The sequence below is a fragment of the Mobula birostris genome, chromosome 13 (genome assembly GCF_030028105.1).
Source record: "Mobula birostris isolate sMobBir1 chromosome 13, sMobBir1.hap1, whole genome shotgun sequence".
NCBI classification, from domain to species: Eukaryota; Metazoa; Chordata; class Chondrichthyes; order Myliobatiformes; family Myliobatidae; genus Mobula; species Mobula birostris.
Window position 1 is genome coordinate 96,696,490 of NC_092382.1, and position 15,955 is coordinate 96,712,444.

Sequence of the window (15,955 nt, forward strand, 5' to 3'; positions counted from 1 at the left end):
AAAGTGCTTTCGTGGGATTTTTGTTCATTTATTGCTATACTTTGGATTGAATTATAAAGCTTTTCGCATTTATGTATGTAGGGCACCCTGATCGTAACCGGCGTGTGTGATAATCACCTCCCCCGTCTGCCTGAGACTGAGCTGTTCTCAGCCCGGGTCATAGCGCCCCGATTGCCACGGTTCCGACCTTTAATTTCCTATATGTTTCCAATTCTCTTTGATGACGACACGTCTGGTTTCCATCAAGACCTGCAGCATGAGAACCCCGGCGTTACAACTGCTAGTCTCCAGATCGTTGGCTTTGTCTGTGTGGTATTTAACGTTTCCCGGCCGCTTACGACCGTGCGTTCTAAGTTTTGCTCCAGTTTCAAGGTTTACCTATGAAATTCCGTCTCTCTGTGTCAAGGCCCCTCCTATTTGCTGTTCAACGTTCACATCCGCGTAAGCATCCTACCTCAATCTCTGTGCCTGTGCCCTGCACTTGGGTTCGCTTCATTCGCTCATTGCAACAGTTGCATAAACTACAGAGTGAGTTGCAGCAGCTTCTCCCTGTGCGGTCGAAGGGTGTAGACGTGAGGGAGGAATTACGAGGGGTGAAGAGCCGGCAAGTCCACCATTTGGCTGCCGAATCCTCCGAGGTCATCTTCTGATCAAGCGTCCAAACAGTTGAACAGATGTCCTGCTACACGACAGCAATGCACTAAAAGGATTTTCCACCCTGTAAGCCATCCTGGGCAAAACTGTATGGCACATAAGCCACTTGTAAACCCAAGAAATTTATTATTGCCCCCTCTTCATATAAAACTGGGGCTCATGCAAAATATTGTAAAAGTGATGAAGAAAGAAGATGAAGGATTTCGATATCTCGGACAGAGGTTTCCCAAAATAACTTATGACAAAGGATAAGGAAAGAATTTCTTGGTCCACAAGTCATGCACGTCATCAATAACAGGCAAATCAAAGAACTTCAATCGGAACTGGAGAAAATCACTTGGAAGGCATTCAAGGATGTTGTTCAGAATTTTATTGAACAGTACAGAGCACCAACCTACGTCAAACTGGTTGACAGACATCCAAAACCATGATGCAATAAAGATGCATTTTCTACATTCCCGTTTAGACTTCTTCCCAGCAAATCGTGGTGCTGTCATTCATGAGCACGCTGAAAGGTTCCAGAAGGACATTGCGGTCGTGGTATCCCGGCAACTGGAATCCATCAATGTGGGCTGATTACTGTTGGACACTAAAGCGAGAAGTGTCAGACACTGAGTGCAAATGAAAATTATCAATACAATTAATTATAAAACATTAATAAGCTCCTATATACAATTAAATGCATTATATTCATTATGTTCTCCAAACTCTTACGTAATACAATTAGTCTGAAAAAATAATATAATAAGAGCTTTATTGATCCCGAGTAAGAAATAATTTTGTTACAACAGCAACATTTAAAACACACTTAGCAATAATTATAATAAATGATAATAATAAATATTATAGTAGTAGTAACTAATCATCTAGACACGAGAAGCTTAGGAAATTCTTCTGTGAACCATGAGGGTTCATAGTGTCAAGGTGTCAAGATACCTCCAGCAGTCACCGAGCAGTCAAATGATTGCACGATGGGGGAGTTAAACTCGACGGTGAACTGGCACAGATGATGAGATGTAAGATTTGTAAGATCATTTATAATCATCGTAAATGGAATAGCATGTTTGAGGGGCCGAGTGGACTACTCATTTTCTGTTCATTGTTATGCCTGGGCATATGTGATAAGGGTAGTGGATTATGGTGGTATATGGGCTTGGTTGAGATGGAATTTATTATTCTAATTAGACATAATTATGATTAATTGGTTCGGTAAATTGGCGTGCAAGCGTACTGTGCTATTCTGTGTTATTAATCGGTATCTTACCGAATGTGAGACAGTAAGTTCCTGCATGAATGTGTTTGACAATAATGACGTACTGTCATTTTTCAAGATATGTGCAGCACACTGACCAGCCTATTTTGTATTTTCTACTGCTGACAGATATACCAAGGATGAGAAAGTTCAAGCCCAGATTTATGCTGAATTTCGTCTTGCTTATGCTTCTGGTGGGACCAGTTCCATGTCTGCCAGTGAAACCCGAGCCTGATGACGATAAACACGAAGTTAACGTTACAGACTCGAGAGACCGTGCTGAGGTCCACAGCCGTGAACTGAACAGTAAGTACACAGCCGACCAGAAATTGGTCGGTGCGGCAAATTCCACAGTACTCTTTGAAACTTAAAACGGTCAACTATGCATTCCGCTTTATACCCCCGTCTCTGAGCATTTATTATCCTTCAGGATCTGCTGGCCACATCTTTTTTTTCCCGGAATGCTACACAGCTGCTTGTCATATTTCGATGCGACAAAAGGCTGGAGTAGTTGAGCTCGCCCTTAATGGCATAAAAGATCAGACCTTCATGCGATGAATATGGGAACAGTTCAGAATGGTATATGTCTCCCCTCCAGTCCCATCCTTTCAATTCCAAGTTGATAAGCCTTTTACTGCTTGTGCTTTCAACTGATTTACCATTGTGGGAGATACAGTCAGGTTTGTGGGCCTGGCAAGTGATACAGAAAGCAGTCTCTGCGAATAGTTATACTGACCATTTATTTACAAGCAGCAAAAATCGACAAAACATCCATGTTCCCCAAGTTATAGACGGTACAAAGCTGAACACTCAAGGCCATACGGACATTCAACAAATATACTTAGTCTTAACCCTTACATACTTCTATACCTTCACAGTATGGTCTGGGTCAATTTTATCCAGCCCAAGAATCCCCTCGTAACAGGTGTCTATACCAAATTTGGAACCACAGATAGACGTAGAATGTATAAATAGCCCATCTGACGTTAATAAATGGGTAATTAATCTTTAATCAATGTTTCAGAGATCTAAAATCCATTTCAATAGATGCGGGTCAAATGTGACCCGGAACAGCCTCAATGTACAAAAAATTTGTAGCACCTGTACAAAAGTATAAAATTGTTAAATATTTTTATTTTTGCACATTTTGGGTCACTTTAGGAGACGTCTTCAAATTTCGGCTAAAACAATGGAAGTTAGGGTGCTTGTATTGCTGTCAAATGTCGAAAATGGGACAAATTTGTCCTGAACAGTTTGCAAGGGTTAGACAAAGGGAGAATCGAGCAAGCGCCTACCATGTGCTATTTTATATACTCATTTGAAACTGAAAACCAGGCAGTTACCCAAGCAGCTGAATTACCTAAGCTAACCAATCACGACGGAAATCACTTTCTAAAGTTAGAAGTAGGCAAGACCCCTGCAGGACACTCCACCCCTCGAAAATTGTGATGATAGAATCATTAGACTAGTATGACTCCCGCGATCTTCTAATGAAGTCATACATAAAACACAGAGTACGATTGCCCAGTACTGTAAACCCAATAGTCACCCCCCCCCAGTACACTACAGTAGTCCACCAACCTCCCTGCACCCTACAAGGCTACCAGCCTCACCCTGGTTGCACCTTGTACCTGACTCAAAATACCACCTGCACCAATGCTCTGCCAGGTGGGAAAATCACTTTAAGAATCAGGGCATTCCAATTAAACACGCTACAAAGGGAAATACCAGCCATTAAAACACTTCCCCCACTAGCTATTAAGGCTCAAGTCCCTGAAAGCTGTTACCATACCTTGGGCCGAGGTTGGCTGGAGGAGCACTAATGGCATTGTGATCACTGTACCCGAAGTGCTCCCCAACACCTACCTCTGTCACCTCACCTGTCTCATTGCCTAACGGGAGATTCAGCACTGCCCTTTCTCTAGTTGGTACCTCTATGTATTGCTGAAAAAAAACTATCCTGCACGCATTTTACAAACTCCTAACCATCCAGCCCTTTTACAGAATGGGTTTCCCAGTCTATGTGTTGGAATATTAACATCTCCCACAATCGCAACCTTGTGCTTCCTTGCCAGGTGGCTAATTTGCAGACACTCTTGCTTCTGTAACTCCTTACGTTCTGTAAAATGGGAAATCACGACATCAAGATTGTTTGTTCTCTGTAACTTCACCTGAAATTGAAGAATTAATAAAGCGGTGTTGGGAATGAAGCTCACACACAGTATTCTGAGAAAAGTTGGCAGTAATCATCCTGTGGCCCTTAAAATCACTGAATGAGATCTGCTTAAATCATGAACAGGAACTGTGCCATACAAAACGCATATATTCGATGTCATGAATAGATTAAAACTCCCTGATTCTTCTTCACATCACTGCTCAAAGGGAAGCAATGAAACGAAAGACATGATGAATGAAGGAAGGATGCAGAGAACGAAAGAGCAGGAAATGAAAGAAAAAGGGAGCGAATTAATGACAGAATGCAAGAAAAGAAGAATGCAATGTACACGAAAGAAACAAATAGACATGCTAACAAATAAGTCGTTTCATGTGACTTCTTTATTGGAATGAATATTAGCTTTATATGAAATAACTGGTGACGAGGAACACATTAAAGCTTAATGTGAAAAAGTTCTGCCTTGTGGAGGCATCAGTTAAAATCATAGAGAAGCATAGATCATGGAAAGTGCCTTCGGTCCAGGTGATACGCGAAATATACACATGCCAACAAGGTGAACATTTATATTTATCTGTATCCCTCTACATTTTATTATTAATCTACCTGTGACTAATTAAGGACCTCACCCACATCACTCACACCCAGACATGTAGAATATGGAGCATAGAACATGGAACATCGAACGAGCAACATATAAATCCACAGCACATTACAAACCCCTTCGGCCCACAATGTTGAGCCAACCATGTAACTACTCTATAAAGTGCCTAGAACTTCTTTTACTACTTTCCCCCTCTATATTTTTAAGCTTCATATGCCTATCTTGGTCTCTTAATAGACCCTCTTGTTTCTGCTTCTACCAACTCTGCTGGCAGTGCTTTCCACTCACCCACCACTCTCTCTGTGAAAATCGTACCTCTGACACCCCACCCGCACCCACTTCCAAGCACAATAAAGCTATGCCCCCTCGTGTCCTCGCCGTTTCAGCTCTCGGAAAAAGCTTCTGTCTACCCACACAATCAATGCCTCTCCTGTTACAAACCTACATCAGGCCACCTCTCATCCTCCGTCGCACCAAGCAGAAAAGGCCAAGTTCACTCAACCTATTCTCTTCAGGCATGTTCTCCAATCCAGGCAGCATCCTTGTCAATGTCCTCCTGGCTTTCCTGATTCTGTTCTTCAGTTCTGTTTTTGCTTCTTTATAATCCTTAAGGGCTCCGGTCGATTCTAGCTTCCTAAAATTCACATGTTTTCATTTTTACTTGTCAACTAAATTCTTCACCTCTCTCAGCATCCAGGGTAGTCTTACCTTGCAGTACTTGTCCTTCCATCCGACTGCAATATAACTGGTCTGAATTCTGTCTAGTTTGTCTTTAGACACCCTTAACATGCCGGATGTGGTCTAGCCCATAAACGAATGTCTTCATTTAAATCTCACAAGCTCTTGCCCAATGCTGTCGTAATTTTCATGCTCGAATTTAATACTCTCTCGCAAAATACGTAGCTAGCTAAAAACTTAAATGAGTCGTGGTCACTGTTCACTAACTGCCCACCCACTGAAGGTGATTCAGTTGGCTAGGCTGACTACCAAACGTCAAATCCAGTACAGCCCCTCCTCCTGTTGTACTATCTGCATGTTGAGTTCAGTAACTCTCCTGGAAACAACCAACACTATCCATCCCATCTAAACCTCTTGCACTAAAGGTATCACCGTTTATATTAAGGATATCATGAAAACCTCCATATTATTTTTACACCTTCCCTTAACCTGTCTGTCTATCTGTTGCTCAAATCATCATTGAAATTATGTCCATACTAGTTGCCTGCCGGATCTCTCAAAGGCCCCAGTATCAGACCCAAAATGGCTGCCAATCGCACTGCAGAGATCAAAGGAAACCCGAGTTGCGGCGGCAGAAGTGTAGAACAGTAATGTGAAACAACGTGAAGAAGTTTCGCCTCATATTGTGCACTGCACTGGTGCCAAAAGTATCATCGGTATAACGATGTTCGGGAATGGATGTCGGACATTGTCCTCGCTGGAAACAGATTTGGACACATTGGAAGGAAGATTGTCTGCAGTGCATTTAAATGTAGCCTTGAATGTTTGTACGTCTGTTTGAACAAACCGTTCATGGAATTCGTCCTACCTCTGAAATACAATTACCACCTCTAATTAATATTTGGTTAGGTACTTGCGTCGAAAGTGTTTAGTGGGGTATGGTCCAAACGCAGGCAAATGGCATTACTAAAGTCGTCATCAACTAGTTATTTAAAAGTGATTGTTTGTGTCCAATATACTGCAGCAGGGACTTAAGGATGTAAAGCAAACTCCAAAAAATGCATTGGACAAGCTGGTCTTCCATGTAGCAGTTCATAGGTATAGATGCATTTTTTTTCCCTTGGCGTGACGGAGGATGAGAGGTGACCTGATAAAGGTGTACACGATGATGAGAGCCATTCATCGTCTGGACAGTCAGAGGCATTTCCCCAGGGCTGAAATGCGAGGGGCATAGTTTTAAAGTGCTTGGAAGTAGGTACAGAGGAGATGTCAGGGGTACATTTTTTACGCAGAGAGTGGTGAGTGAATGGCATGTGATGCCAGCGACAGGTACATGGAGCACAGGAAAATAGAGGCTATGGGTAACGCTAGGTAATTTCTAAGGTAAGGAAATGTTCGGCGCACCTTCGTGGACGAAGGGCCTGTATTGCACTGTAGGTTTTCTATGTTTCTATGCTTCTATGCACGTACTGCATTTCTTTAGTTCTTCTATCCAATTTAATTTCTTACCAAAAATCTATTATGGATTTAGCCGTGTCACACTGCGTTGAACTTTCACACTTCACTGCCATTTCCCCACTACAGTTGAAGTATTGAAGTAATATTTTTGTTTGTCCTCCCAGGAACCTTCCGAACCAGTGTTGGTCCGGACAGCAGGAACGAAGCGGATAACCAACTGCAGGAAACCCTTAAGACCGCAGAAGCCAATGTAGATGAAGGACATGAGAGTGCCTCTCATATCGTGGGCAAAACTATTGACGGCAGTGTACCCAGTAGAATGATTGAAAATCGGACGCTGACCGCACCTAAAAAAGAGCTGGACACATCAGAACGAAGCGAATGTATGTTTGCTATCTACTTTCATAAAACGTATTTTCATAAAGCCCCTGTAGTTAAGATTAGATTTTAATGTGTCAACATGTATGACTGTTTCAGTGGAGACGGAGTGCGTACGAGTTTTCATTTCTTCAGATGCTGCCTGACCTGGGAACTTCTTCCAGCATTTTAAATGCGTTGTTCTTCATTTTATTTCGTGTGCTTAGTTGTGTACCAAACGACATTCATTTAGGAGGGGCCATGAACGCTATTTTAAAAAGAAAAGTCAACCAACTGGAGCCAGTAGGGAATCCAGAGAGTAATATAGATAAAATACCACACTAATTCAAACTGAATATAGCTCGTTGTGTATTTGCCTCTCCTTGACTGCGATTTGAGCTTGTTTCTGACTACCAGCCATTTCTTAACGGAGTATTTGGATTTTGACGCCAACGTTGGATCTCCACACTGCAGGCAGATGTTACCAAATGACGAATTGGCCTCGATAAATCGATCCAGTTAAGGTGTGGGCAGTAGAATAAGGGGAAGAGCGTGTGGCGGGATTGATGTTAGGTTATGCAAACGTGCAAGCAAGAAGATGGGATTAGTGTAGGCTTCTTGTAGTCTTTAGGCCTAGATGTGTAACTTAAGGATATTCGCTTGAAAAATGCGAGCTATTCTCTGTATTTGTCTGCCACTATCATAAGCGTCGACTGTTGGGTCACGGCAGATACAATTTAGTGGAGTACAAACACTCGTTGATAACTCTTCAGTGATCTTCCTTGTACACTGTTGGAGTTTGACACGATGTACAGGTAAAAGGGTACAAAATAACATTATAGACTTAGTCCCAGCAATAGAACGAAGTTAAACATAACCAAACGCTGTGTTCATGTAAAACGTTCGACTATACGTCACGGAATTGCTCAAGGTAATGAAATAATGAAAACGCAAGGAATACTCAACTTGGAGAATTTAGCCTTTCCTGTGAAAGGCACTTCATCTGCTCTGATGTTCTGAAATTTCCTTGGGTGCCTCTAACTTTTTTTATTGTTTGATTCAAATTTCAGCGTATTAATTTCTCTCATTTTAGATGTTTAATTTCCATCAATAATTTCCCTGACTGTGCAAGTAATCCATCTGACACATCGAAAGTGTCTTTTCAGGGTTCCCTTTGAAGACAGTTGACAATTTCCGAGCGATGATATACCGTAGCTTTGATATATCAGGCCATTCTATTCTCGTGATTACGTCATCTGTGTATACTTATAGTTCAGAAGTTAGGACGCGAATTGTTGCTTTTCTTTCTTACGTCTTGATTTTCATTTTGCTTCAAGCTAAGCAGCACAGGGAGCATTGTGGTTATTTTTTTCATTACAATCACTGTTGTACAACGTCTCTATGTAAGAAGTAATTCTAACGCAGTTACTGCTAATTGTCCCAGTCCAGTCAAACCATTGCAGTTAATCCTAGCTTTACATCTCCTCCATGAAGGGTCTGGTTGGGCCATGGCGGACGCTCCCGCATTCCCTGACGTTCAAGACAGAGAAGAGAAATACAACAGAAACAGGAGGAGAAAATCTACCAGTGACAATTTCGGCCCAGGCTATGGGTGGAAATCAGATATTGTTCACAGCACCTCTTTTGGAACAGGTGTCAGTGGAGACAATATAGTGGATAAAGGTCGAACACTAATGTTACTGGACAGAGAAACAGACGCCTCTGGTGCGAGGAAAACTGCAGTGGGTGAGTCTGTTGTGCTTAAATTTGAACAAACTAGGCACTATTTATTTTCGGAAATAAGATATGACAGGCAAGCTCGTGAGAGGAAATCACCCGATTCTGCTGGTCCATATTACTGAATTATGTCGGGGCATGAGACGCCACACTATATAGACAAGTGATGAACAGAAATCATCCTCTGGTGGATTCTAGTTCACTCTCTATTTTGTATTTGTGTGCCAATTGTTTGTCCATTGGTATGATGACACAAAGATTGGGGGAGTGATGACACAATAGTTGGGAGTGTGATGACACAAAGGTTTGGGGGTGTGATGACACAATGGTTGGGAGTGTGATGACACAAAGATTGGGGGAGTGATGACACAATAGTTGGGAGTGTGATGACACAAAGATTGGGGGAGTGATGACACAATAGTTGGGAGTGTGATGACACAGATTGGGGGAGTGATGACACAAAGATTGGGGGAGTGATGACACAAAGATTGGGGGAGTGATGACACAAAGATTGGGGGAGTGATGACACAATAGTTGGGAGTGTGATGACACAAAGGTTTGGGAGTGTGATGACACAAAGGTTTGGGAGTGTGATGACACAAAGGTTGGGGGAGTGATGACACAATGGTTGGGAGTGTGATGACACAAAGGTTTGGGGGTGTGATAACACAATGGTTGGGAGTGTGATGACACAAAGATTGGGGGAGTGATGACACAATAGTTGGGAGTGTGATGACACAAAGGTTGGGAGTGTGATGACACAATAGTTGGGAGTGTGATGACACAAAGGTTTGGGGGTGTGATGACACAATGGTTGGGAGTGTGATGACACAAAGATTGGGGGTGTGATGACACAATGGTTGGGAGTGTGATGACACAATAGTTGGGAGTGTGATGACACAATAGTTGGGAGTGTGATGACACAAAGGTTTGGGGGTGTGATGACACAATGGTTGGGAGTGTGATGACACAAAGGTTTGGGGGTGTGATGACACAATGGTTGGGAGTGTGATGACACAAAAGGATCGTGGCGTTGTGGATAGTGTGGAGGGCTGTCAGAGGTTACAATGGGACATCGATAGGATGAAAAACTGGGCTGAGAAGCGGCAGGTGGTGGTCACCCCAGATAAGTGTGAGGTGGTTCAGTTTGGTAGGTAAAATACGATGGCAGAATGTAGCATTAATGTTAAGACTCTTGGCCGTGTGGAGGGTCAGAGGGATCCTGGGGTCCGAGTCCATAGGACGCCCAAAGCAGCTGCGCAGGTTGACTCGCCGGTTAAGAATGCCCTTCATCAACCGTGAGATTGAATTTAGGAGCCGAGAGGTATTGTTGCAGCTATATAGGACCCTGCTCAGACCCCACTTGGAGTACTGTGCTCAGTTCTAGTCGCCTCACTACAGGAAGGACGTGGAAACCTAGAAAGGGTGCAGAGGAGATTTACATGGATGTTGCCTGAATTGCGGTGCATGCCTTATGAGAATATGTTCAGTGAACTTGGCCACTCCTCCTTGGAGCGACGGAGGATGAAAGGTGACCTGATAGTGGTGTATAAGGTAATGAGAGGCGTTAATCGTCTGGATAGTCAAAGGCTTTTTCGCTGGGGTGAAATGGCTAACACGAGAGGGTAGAGTTTTAAGATGTTTGGTACCAAGGAGATTTGAAGGGTAAGTTGTTTTACGCAGAGAGTGGTGCGAGCATGGAATGGGCTGCCGGCGGCAGTGGTGGACGCGGATACGATAGGGTCTTTTTATAGATTCTTGGATAGGGACATGGAGCTCAGAAAAATGGAGGGATATGGGTAACCCTAGGTAATTTCTAAAGTAAGTACATGTTCGGCACAGCATTGTTGGCCGAAGGGCCTGCATGGTGCTGTAGGTTTTCTATGTGTCTATATCAAACATATCCGTGTCATTTGCAGAAGTACAACTATGCCAATACATCGGGCTCCCGATTGGCTTCGCAATTGTACTTGCTGCATGTGCGTGGTTCACACGATGGTGGGATAGATGCTGGAATGGACGGCATGGTTACGAACCTGTGGACGGCGAAAATGAGCAGTATAACGTCGATGAAGAACAACGTTCAATTCCAGGTACTCATCAGTTAGATACCGCAGATCAGGCCTCGTTTCAAAAGAAACATGCGCGTTTTCGCACTTAGGGGTGTGCTTAATGTTCTAACACTTGTAGATTGTAATATAATTGCCAAAAACAGTCCCGGTCCATAAGAGTATTGCAGTTCATCCCAACTTTTCAATCCTCCACGGTGGCTCTGGTGGGAGCACGACAGCAGATGCTTCAAACTGAAAAACAAAAGGAGACTGTTTCAGCCTAGACGATGGGAGGAAATCTCACGTTTTTAACAACACCTGCTCTGGAAAAGAGGTCGATGGCACTATATAACAGACAAAAGACGGTCACAAACATCTCTGGCTAACCAATCAGTCAATCAACCAATCAATCCATCAATAAATCGCAGACAACGCAGAAACAAGACCTGCCAAAGACGAACACCACGCTAGCAACATAAGAAGGACCAAAGAAACGACGAGGAAATATCAGACAATTCACGTACTGGAGGAAAAGCCAGGCACACCGGACAGAAATATTACAGTGGCTGAGTTTGTTTTAATCCCCTACTATATTCCTCTATCCATTCCAGCTTAGGTAGGCGGTAGATTCTGTGAAATGGTAGAAATAAACTACTGGTGCGTCTCCGCAGAAAAGGCAGCTCTGGTTGTACCGATACCAGTTCATCCCCATTGTTGAAATAAGTCGTAAGTTGGGAGTCCGCTTTCTCGAATCCCTCTGCTCTAACAGCTTAGAGATTAATTTACCAGTAGACTACCGTTTCAATTGGGCAATTGGCTGCACTTTTCCATCAATGAGGCTGTTCTCAGGGTGTAGAAGCTACAACTCATATTCAGCCTGGGTAACATCCAAGTTGGTGGCTGGGCATTGCTTTCGGAAAAAAATATATTCTCTTCCCCCTTGTCCTCTGGGCGGATCAATATACCACCTAACCCCCCAAAAATGCAAAAAAAAACCACAGAAAACATAGAAACATAGAAAATAGGTGCAGGAGTAGGCCATTCGGCCCTTCGAGCCTGCATCGCCATTTATTATGATCATGGCTGATCATCCAACTCAGAACCCCGCCCCAGCCTTCCCTCCATACCCCCTGATCCCCATAGCCACAAGGGCCATATCTAACTCCCTCTTAAATATAGCCAATGAACTGGCCTCAACTGTTTCCTGTGGCAGAGAATTCCACAGATTCACCACTCTTTGTGTGAAGAAGTTTTTCCTAATCTCGGTCCTAAAAGGCCTTCCCCCTTATCCTCAAACTGTCACCCTCGTTCTGGACTTCCCAACATCGGGAACAATCTTCCTGCATCTAGCCTGTCCAATCCCTTTAGGATTTTATACGTTTCAATCAGATCCCCTCTCAATCTTCAAAATTCCAACGAGTACAAGCCTAGTTCATCCAGTCTTTCTTCATATGAAAGTCCTGCCATCCCAGGAATCAATCTGGTGAACCTTCTTTGTACTCCCTCTATGGCAAGGATGTATTTCCTCAGATTAGGGGACCAAAACTCCACACAATACTCCAGGTGTGGTCTCACCAAGGCCTTGTACAACTGCAGTAGTACCTCCCTGCTCCTGTACTCGAATCCTCTCGCTATAAATGCCAGCATACCATTCGCCTTTTTCACCACCTGCTGTACCTGCATGCCCACTTTCAATGACTGGTGTATAATGACACCCAGGTCTCGTTGCACCTCCTCTTTTCCTAATTGGCCACCATTCAGATAATAATCTGTTTTCCTATTTTTGCCACCAAAGTGGATAACTTCACATTTATCCACATTAAATTGCATCTGCCATGAATTTACCCACTCAGCCAACCTATCCGAGTCACTCTGCATCCTCTTAGCATCCTCCTCACAGCTAACACTGCCACCCAGCTTCGTGTCATCCGCAAACTTGGAGATGCTGCATTTAATTCCCTCATCCAAATCATTAATATATATTGTAAACAACTGGGGTCCCAGCACTGAGCCTTGCGGTACCCCACTAGTCACTGCCTGCCATTCTGAAAAGGTCCCGTTTATTCCCACTCTTTGCTCCCTGTCTGCTAACCAATTCTCCATCCACATCAATACCTTACCCCCAATACCGTGTGCTTTAAGTTTGCACACTAATCTCCTGTGTGGGACCTTGTCAAAAGCCTTTTGAAAATCCAAATATACCACATCCACTGGTTCTCCCCTATCCACTCTACTAGTTACATCCACAAAAAATTCTATGAGATTCATCAGACATGATTTTCCTTTCACAAATCCATGCTGACTTTGTCCGATGATTTCACCGCTTTCCAAATGTGCTGTTATCACATCTTTGATAACTGACTCCAGCAGTTTCCCCACCACCGACGTTAGGCTAACCGGTCTATAATTCCCCGGTTTCTCTCTCCCTCCTTTTTTAAAAAGTGGGGTTACATTAGCCACCCTCCAATCCTCAGGAACTAGTCCAGAATCTAACGATTTTTGAAAAATTATCACTAATGCATCCACTATTTCTTGGGCTACTTCCTTAAGCACTCTGGGATGCAGACCATCTGGCCCTGGGGATTTATCTGCCTTTAATCCCTTCAATTTACCTAACACCACTTCCCTACTAACATGTATTTCGCTCAGTTCCTCCATCTCACTGGACCCTCTGTCCCCTACTATTTCTGGAAGATTATTTATGTCCTCCTTAGTGAAGACAGAACCAAAGTAATTATTCAATTGGTCTGCCATGTCCTTGCTCCCCATAATCAATTCACCTGTTTCTGTCTGCAGGGGACCTACATTTGTTTTTACCAGTCTTTTCCTTTTTACATATCTATAAAAGTTTTTACTGTCAGTTTTTATGTTCCCTGCCAGTTTTCTCTCATAATCTTTTTTCCCCTTCCTAATTAAGCCCTTTGTCCTCCTCTGCTGGACTCTGAATTTCTCCCAGTCCTCAGGTGAGCCACTTTCTCTGGCTAATCTGTATGCTTCTTCTTTGGAATTGATACTATCCCTAATTTCTCTTGTCAGCCACGGGTGCACTACCTTCCTTGATTTATTCTTTTGCCAAACTGGGATGAACAATTGTTGTAGTTCATCCATGCAACCTTTAAATGCTTGCCATTGCATATCCACCGTCAATCCTTTAAGTGTCATTTGCCAGTCTATCTTAGCTAATTCACGTCTCATACCTTCAAAGTTACCCCTCTAAGTTCAGAACCTTTGTTTCTGAATTAACTATGTCACTCTCCATCTTAATGAGGAATTCCACCATATTATGGTCACTCTTACCCAAGGGGCCTCTCACGACAAGATTGCTAATTAACCCTTCCTCATTGCTCAAAACCCAGTCCAGAATAGCCTGCTCTCTAGTAGATTCCTCGACATGTTGGTTCAAAAAACCATCCCGCATACATTCCAAGAAATCCTCTTCCTCAGCACCTTTACCAATTTGGTTCACCCAAACTACATGTAGATTGAAGTCACCCATTATAACTGCTGTTCCTTTATTGCACACATTTCTAATTTCCTGTTTGATACCATCTCCGACCTCACTGCTACTGTTAGGTGGCCTGTACACAACTCCCACCAGCGTCTTCTGCCCCTTAGTATTACGCAGCTCTACCCATATCGATTCCACATCTTCCCGGCTTATGTCCTTCCTTTCTATTGCGTTAATCTCTTCTTTAACCAGCAACGCCACCCCACCTCCCCTTCCTTCATGTCTATCCCTCCTGAATATTGAATATCCCTGAACGTTGAGCTCCCATCCTTGGTCACCCTGGAGCCATGTCTCTGTGATCCCAACTATATCATAATCGTTAATAACAATCTGCACTTTCAATTCATCCACCTTATTACGTATGCTCCTTGCATTGACACACAAAGCCTTCAGGTGCTCTTTTACAACTCTCTTAACCCTTATACAATTATGTTGAAAAGTGGCCCTTTTTAATGCTTGTCCTGGATTTGTCGGCCTGCCATTTTTACTTTTCTCCTTAGTACTTTTTGCTTCTACCCTCACTTTGCACCCCTCTGTCTCTCTGCACTGGTTCCCATCCCCCTGTTGTGAACTAACCTCCTCACGCCTAGCCTCTTTAATTTGATTCCCACCCCCCAACCATTCTAGTTTTATGATCGTTTGCTGTACTCGTCCATGTGGAGAACAACGTATCAAAAGTTGGACAATTTTGACACACGGGAAGGTCTGCAAAAATGACATCGAAAAACAAGATGGCCGCCAGCAGAGAAACGTCAAAACTCTGACTAACAACCATCAAACTGCAAATTTTTTTAAACCCGATGTTTTAATGAATGCTCCTTTCACCAATGTTTTTCAAATAGCGGTTGTTCCTGGAATGGAAGTTGCATTTGTACTGAGGTCATGATGTGATCAATGACGTAATCAAGGGGCAACTCTGGTATTAAGTACTGACGTCATAACACATAATATGCTACCTTACTGCTTCTCAGATGCAGTCTTGTTCAGCATCCTCTTTTAGCACTGGCTCATTTGTCATATTGTCACCTTTGCCGTCTTGGCAATACCCACTTGCACTGGTGCATTCCAGCCCATGCTCCCTGCAGGTAGACTTTAGCGTATTGCACCCTGCGAAACAGTTTCAGTGAATCATCTGAATAGGTACCTCTGGAGCAGGTCTTTTGTTTGTCATCACTGGAACGAGTTCTTCCCCTTCTACCCTCCATCCCCAGTCAGACGGCTCCATTTCATCACTACAGCCCATCCGATCCCTAAACTGTTAGTAAGCCCGCAGGGAGTGTGATTTACAGGCCGAGTGGTGGTGGCAGCCTTTCAGGCGCGGCGAAAGGCTTTACTCTCGCAGCTTTCTTGCAGAACACATTGTATCTGATAGACGCCAGGGAGTCGTTCTGATTTCCACTGAACAACGCCACCGTTGCCCGACAGCCATTGGTTTCCACAACATACTGACTTTGCTTTAGTGAACAGAACGCTTTCGAACAGT

General features: G+C 43.4%; 1 protein-coding gene across 2 annotated transcripts in view; it reads left to right on the forward strand.

Annotated features, from left to right (window-relative positions):
* Window positions 1-15,955, forward strand: part of LOC140207196 (NACHT, LRR and PYD domains-containing protein 6-like) — a 68,038-nt gene that overhangs the window by 26,028 nt on the left and 26,055 nt on the right. For both annotated transcript variants that reach the window (XM_072275557.1, XM_072275558.1), the window contains exons 3-6: window positions 2,036-2,212; window positions 6,984-7,202; window positions 8,671-8,922; window positions 10,833-11,006. In XM_072275557.1, coding sequence (XP_072131658.1) covers window positions 2,047-2,212; window positions 6,984-7,202; window positions 8,671-8,922; window positions 10,833-11,006 — 811 coding nt within the window. In that variant the 5' untranslated portion in view covers window positions 2,036-2,046. The remainder of the gene's footprint in view (window positions 1-2,035; window positions 2,213-6,983; window positions 7,203-8,670; window positions 8,923-10,832; window positions 11,007-15,955) is intronic.